Source organism: Phyllostomus hastatus, unplaced genomic scaffold (genome assembly GCF_019186645.2).
Source record: "Phyllostomus hastatus isolate PE091 unplaced genomic scaffold, TTU_PhHast_1.1 phas_contig_86, whole genome shotgun sequence".
Lineage (NCBI taxonomy): Eukaryota > Metazoa > Chordata > Mammalia > Chiroptera > Phyllostomidae > Phyllostomus > Phyllostomus hastatus.
Genome location: NW_025333977.1, coordinates 93,322,337 through 93,338,170, shown reverse-complemented (window position 1 = coordinate 93,338,170; position 15,834 = coordinate 93,322,337). Strand labels below are relative to the sequence as shown.

General features: G+C 35.5%; 1 protein-coding gene across 6 annotated transcripts in view; it reads left to right on the top strand.

Moving 5' to 3' along the window:
• The window catches only part of LRCH3 (leucine rich repeats and calponin homology domain containing 3), a 141,490-nt gene that overhangs the window by 47,373 nt on the left and 78,283 nt on the right, over positions 1–15,834 (top strand). For all 6 annotated transcript variants that reach the window (XM_045851129.1, XM_045851132.1, XM_045851128.1 and 3 more), the window contains exons 2-4: positions 6,427–6,571; positions 9,418–9,544; positions 14,787–14,892. In XM_045851129.1, coding sequence (XP_045707085.1) covers positions 6,427–6,571; positions 9,418–9,544; positions 14,787–14,892 — 378 coding nt within the window. The remainder of the gene's footprint in view (positions 1–6,426; positions 6,572–9,417; positions 9,545–14,786; positions 14,893–15,834) is intronic.

The following is a 15,834-nucleotide window of genomic DNA, read 5'->3' as shown; positions in this document are numbered from 1 at the left end:
TACAGTGTATAGATGGCATCATTTTATCTATTCAGCCACTCTGTCTTTTGGTTGGAGAATATGGTCCATTAACAGAAACGTAATAACTGATAGGTTTGTACTTGTTGCTATTTCATTAATTGCTTACTGGCTGTTTGTTGTAGTTTTCTGTTCCCTCTCTTGCCCTCTCATGGTTTCATGACCTTCTTTAGTGGTAAACTTACATTCCTTTCTCTTTGTTTATTTTATGTATTTCCTATAGGTGGTTGCTTTGTGGTTACCATGAAGCTTATATATAACTACTTATATCTGTAATGGTCTGTTTAAGTTGATAACAATTTCAGTTTGATCTCATTCTAAAACTCAACATTTTTACTTTCCTCCCTATTTTTTTTGATGTCACATTTTATATGTTTTTAACTTATGTATCCCTTATTGTTATATTCATAATAACTTTTTACTACTTTTGTCATTTAACTTTCTAACTAGCTTTATAAATTATTAATCTACTACCTTTACTATATATTTACCTCCCCAGTGAGATGTTCTGTTATTAATTTTATTTTCAGCTTACTCTTTATTTTCAGCTTAAAGAAGAACCCTTAACATTTCTCACAGAGTCAGCTTAGTGATGATGAACTCTTTTAGCTTTTGCTTCTCTGGAAAATTCTTTCTCTCTTGTTTAATTAACTGAATGATAATTTTCCAGGGTAGAGTATTCATGATTGATGTTTTTCGTTGTTGTTGTTCCTTTCACCACTTTGAATATATCATGTCACTCTCTTCTGGTCTGCAAAGTTCCATGGAAAAAAATATGCTGGTAGTCTTATGGGGGTTTCTTTGTACTTAATAAGTTGTTTTTCTCTGCTACTTTTAATAGTTTCTCTTTATCTTTAAGTTTTGACAGTGTAATTATGTATTTTGGTGTTGGTCTCTTCAGTTTATCTTAGGAACTTTTGTACTTCCTTGGACTGGATGTCTGTTTCCTTCTCCAGGTTAGTGAAGTTTTCAGCCATTATTTTTTCAAACAAAGATTTTGCTCCTTTCTCCTCCTCCTCCTTTGCAACCCTGAAATGCAAATATTAGTCCGTTTGATCCTGTCCTATAAGCCCCTTAATTTATCATCACTTTTTTCATTCTTAGTTCTTTTTGCTGTGATTGGGTGAGTTTCACTGCCTTGTCTTAGAGTTGACTTATTTTCTATTCTGCTTCATCTCATCTGCTGTTGAACTCCTATAGGGTTTTTTGTTTGTTTTTGGGTTTTGTTTTTCAGTTTAGTTATTATATTTTTCATCTCAGTTACTTCTGTTTGGTACTTTCTTATTTATAGTTTTCATCTCTTTGTTGAATTTGTCACTGTTCATTCATTCTTTTTCACTAGTTCAGTGAGCATCCTTATGACCATTACTTTGGGCTCTTTATCAGGTAAAAATTGCTTAACTCCATTTCATTAAGAATTTTTTTGTAAGGATTTTATGTTGTTCTTTCATTTGGGACATATTGATTTATTCTTTCACTTTGTTTGACTCTCTGTTTTTTGTTTTTTGTTTTTTGTTTACAGTGGATGAAACAGTCTCCTGTTCTTGTTTTGAAGGAATGGTGTCATGTAGGAGGTGAACATTGTAATTCAACCTTGCTGCAGCCCTGTTGTCTCTTAAACTTTTATGCTTGTCCAAGCAGCCCATTTTATTTTTAATAGCTCCAAGTAGTTTAGGATATGCCAAGACCTGTCAGCATCCCTACAGGGAGTATCTAAGCACCTAGATTCAACTTCTGTGGAATCCAGACCTATAGGCAGCAGCTTTTAAGAGTATGCAAATATATACAGTCCTGTTGGACCACAAGTATAAACTTCACTTGCTGGGTGATCTGGCAGTGTTTCCTGGGTGGCAGTTGCAAAAACAGGGGCTCCACATAAGTGTATAAGCTCTTTTCTGGGAGATACAAGTGATCTGAAACAAGGCATAGAGGGAGCACCAGGATGGTATCCACAGCCTACATTCCTTGAGGACAGTTCCATAGTCTACTATATGTTTGCCAAACCTGAAGTGTGCCTCTTTGGCCAAAACTACAGGACAAAGAAGCAAAGAATCGTTCTTTACAGAAGGACTGGGTAAGTGCCTCGGTCTGCTATCTGCATAGTGCCCTGGTGATGGCCACCTGCCGAGAACTCTCTTTCCAATTGCCACAGTCCTGTGGGACCCAGAGCCACTGATCAAGGGGTGCTTCTGGGTGGCAGCTGCAAAAACCAGGGCACCAATTGGTAAAGCTTCTTTCCAGGAGACACTGGCACTCTGGAGTATGGCCAAGGGAGAGCATGAATGTAATGCCTGCCCTCCAAGGTCTGAGGAAAGGATTCTAGTCACACCCTGAATGTGTGTTGAGTTAGAAAACTACCCTCAAGTTAGAGCTATGATGATTAGCCATAAGCCTCTTTCACAGAATGACAGAGCTTCTTGAGTCTGTTGCCTTTTGCTGTGCCCTGTGGGTGGGAGCTGTTTAAAAATTCTTTTTAGTCGGTTGCCCATGAGCATATACCCCACTGTCAGCCAGAGGCAGGCAATATAGAGTGTCCTCTGTTACCAACTGCCAGAATTGGGGCACTAGGCAGAGGTATGAGCTCCTTTCTGAATGACACTGATTATTACAGTCCTTTGAGACCAGGAATGCAAGCTCCCCTAGTCTTCAGAGCCAAGCCAACTAGAGTCATTTCCTGGGCAGCACTGCAAAGATGGGCCACCAGATGCATGTAAAAGCTCCCTTCTAGGAGATATTGGTGTTATGGAGCATGGCAAAGGGAGAGTGCAAAGATGGCTCATGCCAGTCTCTGTCTCCAGAGAGTATTCAGCAGAGTCTTATATGTGTACGTTAAATTAGATGCCTGCCCCTAAGGCCAGTGCTTTAATAAAAACAGGTCAGTCTCCTCTGAGCTGGGTCCTGGAGCAGGTAGGTCCAAGCTCAGAACATGAGCCCTGTTGATTTTCAAAGTTAGATGTTTTGGAGACATATCTCTCAAATGCAGGTCCTAAAAGTTGAAGTGCATGATGTAGGCTTCAAACCTTTAACTTCTCGAGGAGAAGTTCTGGGTTTCAAGTTTTCCCCTGATGTGGGTCTCCATGCCGGGGTGGATTTTATGGTGAGACTGTGTCTCAGCCTCTGCTATCCTCTTTATTGTGGTTTTCTTCTCATTTGCATTATGTGTAGTTATCACTCAGTCCATCTTTAGGGGTTTTTTAAGCACATTGTTCCATATGTAGCTAAGACTCAGTGTGTCCATAGGAGGAGGTATGTCCAGGTACCTCCTTGGATTGCTTCTTGAACCAAACTTAAATTTGTGTTTTAAGCCACTGAGTTTTTGGTAATTTATTACAACAGCAATAGGAAACTAATACAGGAGGCAAAACTGCAAATTTAAAGTGTCGATCTGCAAATTATCAAGGAAATGGTTATTACTAAAATCACTGTATTGGTTCCTCTTTTGGGGAGGGAAAGGGTTACGATTAGGAAGAGCAACGTTGGGGCTCCTAGGGTTCTGGCAGTATTTTATTTCTTTGAATGCATATATGTTTTATGTAGTTTTCTGAATACATGCAGTTACTATACATTGCTTTTATAACCAGAAAAATATTTCTAAGTATGAAACATACCCTTTTTTTTTTTAACTGAAGTTTTTTGTAAGGTAATTTTTTCCCTCTTTTATCACACTTCTTTGGCTGTAAAATTATGTCCTCTTTGGGGAACTATGGCAAAATTATCCTTTATAAACCAGTAGTACTTCGCAGTATTTTCCATAATATGATCTATGACCCAACTAACTAATTTAGCCTCTTTCATGAATTTATAGCATATAAAAAAATTACTCAGTTAACACAGAGAAGTTACTTGTCCCCAAATTAAATTCAAAATACAATTTAAATGGGAGAACTTACAAGAATTCTTAGAAACTCTGGGTTCAAAAGTAAATTTATGTCATAAATTAGCTGATTACTTAAAAATTAGGGAGTACTTGTTTATTGAGATACATTTAAGTTTAGTGTATACCTTGCTATCATTTTTTCCCCTTCCTAGTATGGGCAAAAAAAGAAGATGAATGTCATTTGCTTCATTTGTCTGAATTTTTAAGTAATTTAGCTTTATAATACAAATATTAGGAAAAATGACTTTTGGTAGTCTCTTCTTAAACTTAATTTGATGCCTAAAGTTGTCCTTTTTTGAGTTAAATTTAAATATTTAAGGAACAGTTTGCAATTGAAGTTAATTTCTATCTTTTATTCAACTTTTAAAATTATACAAATAAAATTTAAATAGGAATTGAAAAAATAATTCTTATTGTACTTTGTATTAAAGAAGTGATTTGCAAAGTGATTTTGTAGGGAGTATTTAGTTTAGTACCTAATGGTCTATGTTACTTGGGTTTTTTCCTAATGATGGCATTTTGGCATAATGATAGACTTGCCCAACTTCATTTAGTCACTATCACTTCAGAGTAAACCAGCTCTGGAGCTCACAGTCTAGTGGGCCCTGTAGAGGGTATGTGAGTCTGGGATCTGTATAAAAACAGGAGGCCAGATTCTATGGGGCAATTATTAAAACCTGAGTCCTCAGAAAGAGCTGTGCCTGGAGGAATTCAGCAGCTGGAGGTGAAGGAAGTTGTCCCAGAGCATTGTAGAGGTTGCTTCCATTATTTTGGTGTTAATTCTAGCAGTTTGACCGGAGCTCTAAGGATGAGGCAAGGTATGAATTGGCAATGGAAAATAATTCTCTTAAAGGAACTCCATCAGCAAGAGAAAGGATTAACAAAGATTATATCTAGAACAAGTGTCTTCAGTGAACTAGAACTATTGGAAGAGGTAACAAGTTTAACAAGCAAAGCAAAACAAATGATTATTTGTGGAAAGGATGATTATTGTTGAGACTCAAATTCATGGTCTTGGGATATTATGTAGAAGAGTATACCAAAACAGAAAAAAAATGTAAAGGAGAGGGAGCACATTGAAGAGATGTAACAACTAAAGATATAAAAGAGGAGGATTTCTCTGATTTAAAGAAGGATTGAAAGCCTACTGAGTTTCAGACTAGAGTGTTGGGGGTGGTTCAGAGACAGAGAATAAGCTGCTTATAAGCTGCCTAGTTGCTTATACAGAGAAAGTGATCAGATATGTGCTGAGCTACTTAGTGTAACACTGGAAACTAGAAGGTAGTAAAATAACATGTACATGTTACTATGAAAACATCTGTACCTGTTCCTAGCCAAAATACCATTCACTTGTTATGGTGGAAGCAAGATATTCAGGAATAGGTCCTCTATTAGATAGAGGGAAAGTTCTCAATAAAGGAGTCTCACCAAATAATTCCCAGCAAAGACTTTAAGGTAGAGCAGAAGCAGAGAGGAAACAGTAGTGAGCAGATGAATTTCACACTGTATTTTATTAAATGTAAATGGGTAGTGGTAGAGTGACTGTATTTCAGCCCATTTCTCTGTCCTTTGCATTTCCTGAAAATTTGCAACTGATCCAGAAGCTTGATTAGACTAGGTCCTTGTCCCTTTAGCAGAACCATAAGTGATGTTCTATTCTTTTAGTGGGAGGCATATAATTTCTTATTGTCTCTTTGTAAAGATAACAACCATTAATACCCAATTCTAGATCCAGTAGTTTATTGAGAGTTGGAAAATGGTTATATTCCACCATTATTTTTCATTTACAGCTAAAATATATATAGATGCATCCCTTTTCTCTTTGGATACTCAGTAATATGTATAAGGAATGCAAAATAAATGTTTGAATTTTCCCCTTTATCAGTTTACAAAATAATGAATTGGTTCTCTGTTAATTTTGGGAGGTGGAGAGGGGATGTGTCATTAAATGCTTGTATGATTCAGTATGTGTGAATAGCTTTCAGTCTATTACAACTATTGTCTTTAGTGAAGCTCAAATTGCCTCCTTTTTGGCCAGTGGGAGCAAAGGTGGTTCATGAATTCTTTGACATAACCCTGGTCATCTTGACTGGTAAAGAAAGGAACAGTATTTTTTGTTTGGTTTGGTTTTGCTTTGCTCTTTAAAAAAATCTCTGGATGTTGTCTGTGCTTTTGTAAAGGCAGATTTTAGGGATCCATTCATTTCCTTGGATACTTGGTACTTAGTATGATCTTTGAAGTAATTTGTAAGGCAGATATGCCTTAGAATTTTGTGTTACTTGCAAAGAGTAATGTTTTTATTTTGTAGTATATGTGGAGACTCGAAAGGAATCAGTATTTCCCAGCAACAGGTGTAGGGGCATGAGTTAAAGTGGTTTATTCAATTAATAAATATTTGAATGTTTATTCTGGATCAATCCTTACAATAAGAACTCTTGGTAATTCAAACATCCACAAAACCTGCCTGTTTAACATTTCAATAAAGTAAGTAGCAAGGATTGATCTTAAACTTAATTTATTTTTTCTTTCAGATCTATCACGAAATCGCCTCTCAGAAATTCCCATAGAAGCATGTCACTTTGTTTCTCTTGAGAATCTCAACTTATACCAAAATTGTATTCGGTATATACCAGAGGCAATCCTAAATCTACAGGCTCTGACATTCTTAAATATTAGGTAAGATGTTGTTTCCTTTTTTTAACATTTGGTTTTATGTAGCCTTTTCAAATTTCTGTTCCCTTTCACTCAATTTTATATTACCCATTCATATCAGCAATTTCTGTACATGTTCTTAGGCTAAATTAACAGTATTTCCTATGTCCCTCTGGTCTTTCCCTCTGTCTTTGCAATCATGGATATACTCTAATAGCCATTAGCCTAGTAGGCTTGTAGCAGTCTTGTAGCAGTGGTTCTACAATGACATTTTCAGATAAGCTTCATCAAATGAGAATAGTAGACTTGTAATTACTTTGTTTGGTTCCTCTGATTATTTGTTTTTGTGTATTCAGTTCTGAATGTACAAATACATCAACTCATCTAATCCATTTTTTCATATCTTACAAGAATTCTTCTGTTACTTTATCATAAAAGTTATATGTGACTTCTGGCCAAGATGGAGGCATAGGTCAATACACTTTGCCTCCTCGCACAGACAAAAGGACAACAATAAAATTAAAAACAAAAACCAACCAGAATAGCCAGAAACTCAAACTGTGTGGAAGTCCAACAACCAAGTAGTTAAAAAAGAAACATTCTTTCAGACCTGTAGGAGGGGTGGAGACAGGCAGCCAAGGTGGAGAGGACGGCAGTGAGGCAGCAGCTGACTGACCAGGTGGTTCCACATTTATGTGCTGATAACCCAGAAGGAACAACTGAGGAGCAAGATGGACCACACAACCCAGGGTTCCAGCATGGGAAGAGAAAGCCTCAAAACCTCTGGCTGTAAAAATCTGTGGGGGCTGCAGCAGTAGGAGAAACTCCCAGTCTCATAGGAGAGTTTGTTTGAGGACCCACAGGGTCCTAGAGCATACACAAGCCTACACACCTGGGAATAAGCACCAGAAGGGCCCAGTTTGCTTGTGGGAAGTGAGGAAAGTGACTGAAAGCCGGTTTAGAACTGAGCAAGAGGCACTTTTCCCTCTCTGACCCCTCCTCCACATATTGCTCCATAATGCAGAGAAGTAGGCTACCCCACCCTGGCAAATACCTAAGCTCCTACCCGCTACAAAATAGCAGGTGCACCAAGACAAAGAAACATGGCCCAAATGAAAGAACAGATCAAAACTCCAAAATATAACTGAGCAGTGAAAAGACAGAGAACCTATCAGATGCAAAGTTCAAAACATTAGTAATCAGGATGCTCATAGAAATTATTGAGTTTAGTTGCAAAATGAAGGAAGAAACGAAGGCTATGCAAAGTGAAATAAAGGAAGATATACAGGGAACCAACAGTGAGGGGAAGGAAATCAGGACTGAAGACGTTGATTTTGAACACAAGGGAGAAATAAACATCCAGCTGAAACAGGATGGAGAAACAAGAATTCAGAAAAATGAGGAGAGGCTAAGGAACCTCTGGGACAACTTTAAACATTCCAACATCCAAATCATAGGGGTGCCAGAAGGAGAAAAGGAAGAGCAAGAAATGGAAAACTTACTTGAAAAAATAATGGAGAACTTCCCTAATCTGGCAAAGGAAAATAGACATCCAGGAAATCCAGGAAGCTCAGAGAGTTCCAAAGAGGTTGGACCCAAGGAAACACACACCAAGGCACATCATAATTATATTACCCAAGATTAAAGACAAGGGGAGAATCTTAAAAGCAGCAAGAGAAAAGGAGACAATTGCCTACAAGAAATCTTGCAGGCAAGAAGGGGCTGGAAAGAAGTATTCAAAGTCATGAAAGGCAAGAACCTACATCCAAGATGACTCTATACAGCAAGACTATCATTTAGAATGGAAGGAGAAATAAAGTATTTCCCAGATAAGGTCAAGTTAAAGGAGTTCATCATCACCAAGCCCTCATTGTATGAAATGTTAAAGGGACTTAAGAAAAAGAAGAAGATAAAAACTATGAATAGTAAAATGACAACAAACTCACAACTATCAACAACTGACTCTAAACAAAAACACAAACTAAGCAAACAAATAGAACAGAAACAAAAATCACAGAAATGAAGATCACACGGAGGGTTATCAGTGAGGTGGGGGCATGGGCAGAATGGGGGGAAAGGTACAGGGAATAAGAAGCATAAATGGTAGGTAGAAAATAGGCAGGGGGAGGTGAAGAATTGTATGGGAAATGGAGAAGCCAAAGAACTTACATGTATGACCCGTGGACATGAACTAAGGGAGGGATTATAGGGGGGTGGTGTAGGGGGTATAGGGCAGAGGGAAACAAAGGGGAGATTGAATGGGACGACTGTAATAGCATAAGCAATAAAATATACTTTAAAAGTAAAAAGTTGTAAGTGTTCACTGAAGAAAATTAGCAAGTGAAATATCCTTTTGAAATATTTTTACATGTAATCATTGTATTGTGCAGTTGACATAATCATTTTGCCTTTCATTATATACTGTAATGATTGATGTGGGAAGTAGATTACAAACATTTTTATGTTTATAAATCATCTTTGGAAAGAAGAGAATGATAGTTATTTGCCCTATTTTTAAGTCATTTTCTTATATAAATTTAACTTCATTAAAATAATATGTTGAGCACTTTATTATTGACAGAGGTGTTTTATGGTAGAAGAGCCCTGTAAGATAGGTAGAGGAGATGCTAGGATTCTCAATTTACAGATGAGGAATCTGTGTAAGATGCAGATAGGTTAAATGTTGTGCCTCAAAATTAGAAAGTTGACAAGTAAGGAAATGTAGGCTAGAACTCAAATCTAAAATTCTGTTTGTTCCTTGTAAGAGTTATGTTTGTTATTTTACTGAGTAGAGAATGGCAAAGATGGAATTTTTTTTTTTCTTGAATATTGAGTCCTGACTCTTCTCTTTTTTTACTTACCCATTTTAGTCGGAACCAACTGTCAACACTGCCAGTACATTTGTGTAATTTACCATTGAAAGTCTTAATTGCTAGTAATAACAAATTGGTCTCACTTCCAGAAGAAATTGGACATCTCAGACATTTAACAGAACTGGTAAGTTAATATTTTCTGTTTCAATTGTCCCACATATATACGTCTGTAGTCATACCATAATCTTGTATGTGGTGAAGATCCATTATTAAGGTGTGTTTTGAGTTATTTTCAGGTATCCATAATGAAGTTTCACTGATGGACCAGTACTCAAGTGCTTCAGCATAGAATTGTGGGACTGAAAGTACAAGTCTTATCAGGCTCACATGGAATGGGCAAAGGTCATTAGAATTCGGTTCTCACTAGGATTAAGTGATTTCTGTGTTACTGAACTTTTGAGGTATAAGCTAATGAGTCATTTGAATTTTTCAAATTAAGTCTTGTTAATAACATCAATATTCTGATTTTTGGTTAACCCCTATAGGGAAATGGAGACTACAGAGGTCAAGCTTATATATTTTTTCCATATTTGCTATATACTCTCAAGTAAGCTAATTTTTACTGCCTTCTATTTCTAAGAATCTTAACCTTCCCCTACCACTCCTTGTTACTCTTGAGTTACTTACGTTCTGGACATGGCAACAAGACTTTTCTCTTTTAATCACCATAATAACATTATTAATTGAGTACTATAATTGTCATCAGATTACAACTGAGGAAACTAGCACTCAGGTTGTTACTTGCCCAGGTTTCCATAACTGAAGTAGAAATTGAAACCCAGAGCCTGTGTTTCATATTTCTGAAGTGCTCCCATATAATTAGGCCCATTGAGATTTGGGAATGTAGTTACATGTAGGTTTATTAACAAAGATGAACATCATAAATAAATACTGTACACATATAATCTAATTGGATCACTTATTAGCTGACTTTTTAAAGTAAATTATGAATATAAAAGGTCAAGTAAAAATTCACAGATACATTAAATGTAGATATTAGACCACTGTTTATTTAGAGCCAGTTAGATATAGGAAATAATCCAAAAATTTATGTTTGTTGGCATTTCTTCACAGCTTGGGTTAATAACATGAACTACTAGTAAATTATACTCACGATTCAAATTCTGATTTTCAAATTACTAAAATTTTCTGTTTCAACTTACTGAATCTTAAATACTGAAAAGATAGATATGTTTGCAAAAGGGGCTTTTAGCTTTCTACAAAACAGGTGAATTGATAATCCTCATTTATAAAAATAGTTTGTGGGAGAGTAAGAATTAGTAATTCTGAAGCTCCTGGGTCCCACTTCACGGTCTCTTTCTGCAGTATCTTTATTAATTTTATAGAGAAAGTAAACTGCTATTTCAACATATATATTTACTGAGAGAAATATTATAGATTGCTATTACCTTCTGGCTCAGGCTCAATTTTCCTACCCTTTTCATTTCTTTTTGAACCCTTTACCTTTGGTGTCTAGAGCATTCAACTAGGAGTCCAGCCTCTGATTCTACTTCAGTTATTAATTGGTAGAAAAAATTTTAAAAATAATGTTTGAAGCTTATTGAATATTGTTTCTTTGTTAAGTTTATTGCTAGATATTTTATTCTTTTGGTTGCATTTGCAAAGGAATTGCGGAGGCTTTTTTTTTCCTGTTTTTTTTTTTCCCTGAAGTTTCATTGGGAAGTAGTGGATTATTTTGAATGAAATAATTTTTTAAAGATTTTAAAAATTTATACTTGAGAGAGGGGGGAAGGGAGTGAAAAAGAGAGAGAAACATCATCAATTGGCCACCTCTCCTGTGCCCCCAACAGAGGACCTGGCCCGCAGCCCAGGCAGGTTCCCTGACTGGGAATTGAACCTCTGGGTTCCAGGGTAGCACTCAGCCCACTGAGCTACACCAGCCAGGGCAAGAAGGAAGTAGATTTTTGTACATTGATTTTATATGCTGAAATTTTATTATATCTGTTGTTTCTAATAGTTTTTTAGTGGAGTCTTTAAGGTTTTCTATATACAGAATCATATCATCTGCAAAAAGTGACACTTTTTCTTCTTCATTCCCAATTTGGATGCCTTTTATTTCTTTCTCTTGGCTAATTGCTCTGACTAGGACTTTCAAAACTGCATTGAATAAGAGTAGTGAGAGTGGGCATTCTTGTCTTGTTCCTAATTTTAGAGGAAAAGCATTCAGTTTTTCAGCATTGAGTATGATAATGGCTGAGGGTTTGTCATATATGGACTTTATTATGTTGAGGTACTTTCCTTCTGTACCCATTTTATTGAGTGTTCTAATCATAAGTGGATGTTGTATCTTATCAACATGCTTTTTTCTGCATCTATTGAAAAGGTCATATCATTTTTATACTTTCTTTTGTCAATGTGATACATCACATTGATCAGTTTGCATATGTTGAACCATCTGGTGCCTCTGGAATGAATCCACTTGGCCATGATGTATTATTTTTTTAATGTGGTATTATATTCGATTTGCTGGTGTTTTGTTTAGGTCTTTTGCATCGGTATTCATCAGAGATACTGGTCTGTAGTTTTCTTTTTTTTTTTTTTAATCTCTCTTTTTAAAGGTTTTGTTTGTTTGTTTGTTTGTTTGTTTATAGGGAGGGAGGGAGGGAGAGAGAAACATCAATGTGCGGTTGCTGGGGGTCATGGCCTGCAACCCAAGCATATACCTTGACTGGGAATCGAACCTGCGACACTTTGGTTCTCAGCCTGCGCTCGATCCACTGAGCTACACCAGCCAGGGCTTGTAGTTTTCTTTTTGTGTGTTATCCTTGCCAGGTTTTAGTATCACAATTATGTTGACCTCATAAAAATGTGTTAGGAAGTACTGCCTCTTCAATTTTTTAGAAGAATTTGAATAGAATAGATAGTAAACCTTGTTTGAATGTTTGTTAGAATTTAGTAGTGAAACCTAACAGTCTTGGACTTTTATTTGTTAGGAGGTTTTTGATGGTGGTTTCAATTTTCTCACTGTTTATTGGTCTATTCAGATTTTCAGATTTTTCATGATTCAATCTAGGAAGGTTATATATTTCTAGGAACTTACGCATCTTTTTCTAGGTTATTGAATTTGGTAGCACACCATCTTTCATATTGCAAAAGATTCTAGTATAATCTTTGTATATCTGTGGTGTTTGTGGTAACTTCTCTTTCATTTCTGATTTTGTTTGTGAGTCTTTCTCTGTTTTTTCCCTTAGTGAGTATAGCTAGCCAGGGGTTTGTCAATTTTATAATCTTTCTAAAGAACCAGCTCTTTGTTGTATTTTTTGAATAGCACTTTTGTTCTCCATTTCATTCAGTTCTGCTTTAATTTTTATTATTTCCTTTCTTTTGCTGGCTTTGGGTTGCTTTTGTTCTTTTTCTAGTGCTTTAAGATTTAATGTTAGGTTGTTTACTTGGGATTTCTTTTGTTTCTTTTTTGTTTAATTTATTAGGGTGACATTGATCAATTGGGTCATATAGGTTTCAAATGCACATTTCTATGATACATTACCTGTATATTGCATTGTGTGCCCACCACCCAAAGTCAAATCATCTTCTGTCACCGTAAATTTGGTCCCCTTTACACTTTACTACCCCCTTCATCCCTTTCCCTCTGGTAACCATCATACAGTTGTCTGTCTGTGTCTGTGAGTTTCCACATATGAGTGAAATCATATGGTTCTTAGCTTTTTCTCACTTATTTTACTTAGCATAATATAATTAAGGTCCACCCATGTTGCCACAAATGGCAGTGTTTCATCTCTTCTCATGGCTGAGTAGTAGTATTCCATATATACTATTTCATATGGTAAAAAATATGTATGTAATCATCTAATAAGGACACTTTGTCTCCATTTCTTGGTCACCTTAAGCAATGCTGCAGTGAACATGGGGTGCATGTATCTTCACAAATACATGTTTTTGAGGTTTTCACGTAGATACCCAGGAGAGGGATTGCTGGGTCATATGGTAAATCTGTTCTTAGTTTTTTGAGGGACCAGCGTACTGTTTTTCATAGCAGCTGTACCAGTTTACATTCCCACCAGCAGTGAATTTCCTACCCTTTAATTTCTTTTAGAAGAGCTCTTTTAACTTTGATGCCTAGAGTGTTAGACTAAGAAGTCTAGCTGTTGATTCTACTTTTAGTTATTGGGAGAAAAAATAACAACAGGATTATTTTCTCTAATAATATTTTGGGAAATTTTAAAAACTATGTTTAAAGCTTATTGAATTTTTTTGATAAGTTATCTTCTCTAATAGTAAGTCTATTAATATTTTCTTTTTACTTCTATATTGAAGGAATTTTAAGTATTAATATGACATTTTGACACTTTTAATGACCTAGGCAGCTTCCTGCTGCTGCACATAGGTTTACAAGTCATTCTGAGTAGTCTCAGAATTATGTAATCCTAGACATACCAGGGTTGGAACCTAAAGTCAGTCTCTTTTCAGAACTAGTGGAATCAAAGTCAGACTATTACCAAGATACCAGAATGCCTGTCTAATGTGTCTTGGAATCAGTTAGATCAGATGCTAATAAAATAGTTTCTATTTTTTCCCTATCTTTTTGAGTTATCTATACATTATTATTTTCTCCTCACTTTCAGTTTGATAAAGAATGATTTGAGCCCTGGCTGGCATAGCTCAGTGGATTGAGTGCGGGCTGCGAACCAAAGTGTCTCAGGTTCGATTCCCAGTCAGGGCACATGCCTGGGTTGCAGGCCACGGCCCCCAGCAACTGCACATTGATGTTTCTCTCTCTCTCTCTCTCTCTCTCTCTCTCGCTCTCTCTCTCTCTCTTTCTCCCTCCCTTCCCTCTCTAAAAATAAATAAATAAATAAAATCTTTAAAAAAAAGAATGATTTGAGTAATCCTCAATGCATTTTTATATTATATTTTTGAACAGTTTAATTGGTATTTTGAAAATAGGATATTCTTTTAAATAATTTTATAATAACTTATTTTTTTTCTTCTAGCTTCTTTGGAACAATATAAAATAAAAATATTGTCCTAAATAGATGTTCTTATACTTTTCCTATTTTTCTTTTCATCAACATTTTTATTTGATCTGATATTTTGTGCATTCTATCTACCACTTAAGTCATTTAATTTTAATTCTCATAAAATTAATGTAGGTATATATGAAATGTATAGAATTAGTCAAAAGTCTGTACATTTTTATAATTCAGTGCCACTACAAACTATGGAATTATTCTTGGACACAGTCATAATGTTTTTACAACTAGGAGGGACTGCAAGTATTCAGTTTATCAATAATTATCTTGCTCCAACTTCATTTTATAGATAGTTTAAAGCATGCTGGTTTGGAATTTTTGAATAATTCTTTACTTTGTATCTTTTAAAAATAGGATGTAAGCTGCAATGAAATTCAAACAATACCTTCTCAAATTGCTAATTTGGAGGCCTTAAGAGACCTGAATGTAAGAAGAAATCACTTAGTACGTTTGCCTGAAGGTAAGAAATTGGGAAATAATTGTTAATATTATTATTTGTCAAATATTATTAAATTGTCAATATTATTATATTGACAAATATTATTATTTGTCAATTGTCAAATATTATTATTTGACTTTTTATTTTAAATATCTCTCAGATTTACAGGCAGAAGACAAAAATGTATAGAGTTACAGCAATGTTTGAAATTTAGTGATCTATTTAATATTATCCCTTCCATTGTGAATTTTAAAAGTTAGACTCTTCAGTGAAAGGTTCCAAAAACTATTGACCACTGATTATATTTTTAAACCCTGCCAACTGATGTAATTGATAATTCAGGGTCAGGTCTCTGGAGGTTTTAGTAAGCATAACTACTTGGGAGACATACGACATATTTTTGATGAGGGGATAGTTTCATATAATGAAAAACATTCCTACAATTAGCTCTGACTTAAAAGTGGACTTGATTTGAACCTGGTAACTTTATCCTTCACTGAAAATGTTCAAATAGAAGCTAAATGACCATTTATTGGTGATGAATAGAGTGAGAGACTATAGTATGAGACTGGTCATCTTGGGCTCTAAGCTCTGTTATTTGGATGACAAAAATGATGAAACAAGTACATTAAGTATAATTAGCAATCTTTTAAAAATAGAAATTTATGAAAGAAAAAGCTATAAAAGCAAGTGAAAATAAGAAAAAACATTATTTTATTAGATCAGATATTTCTTTAATTTTATTATGGAAAATTTCTCATAAGTAAGTGAGAGCACTTAATCACCCAGCTACAGCAGTCATCAACTCATGGCAACTCATGCTTCATCCACACTCCCACCCACTCTTCCTTACCCTGTCCTCGAGATTAATTTGAAACAACTTATAGAAACTCATCTGCAGACATTTCAGAATATATATGAGAAAGATGAGGAATATTTGAAAGGTATTTTCATGACATTGAT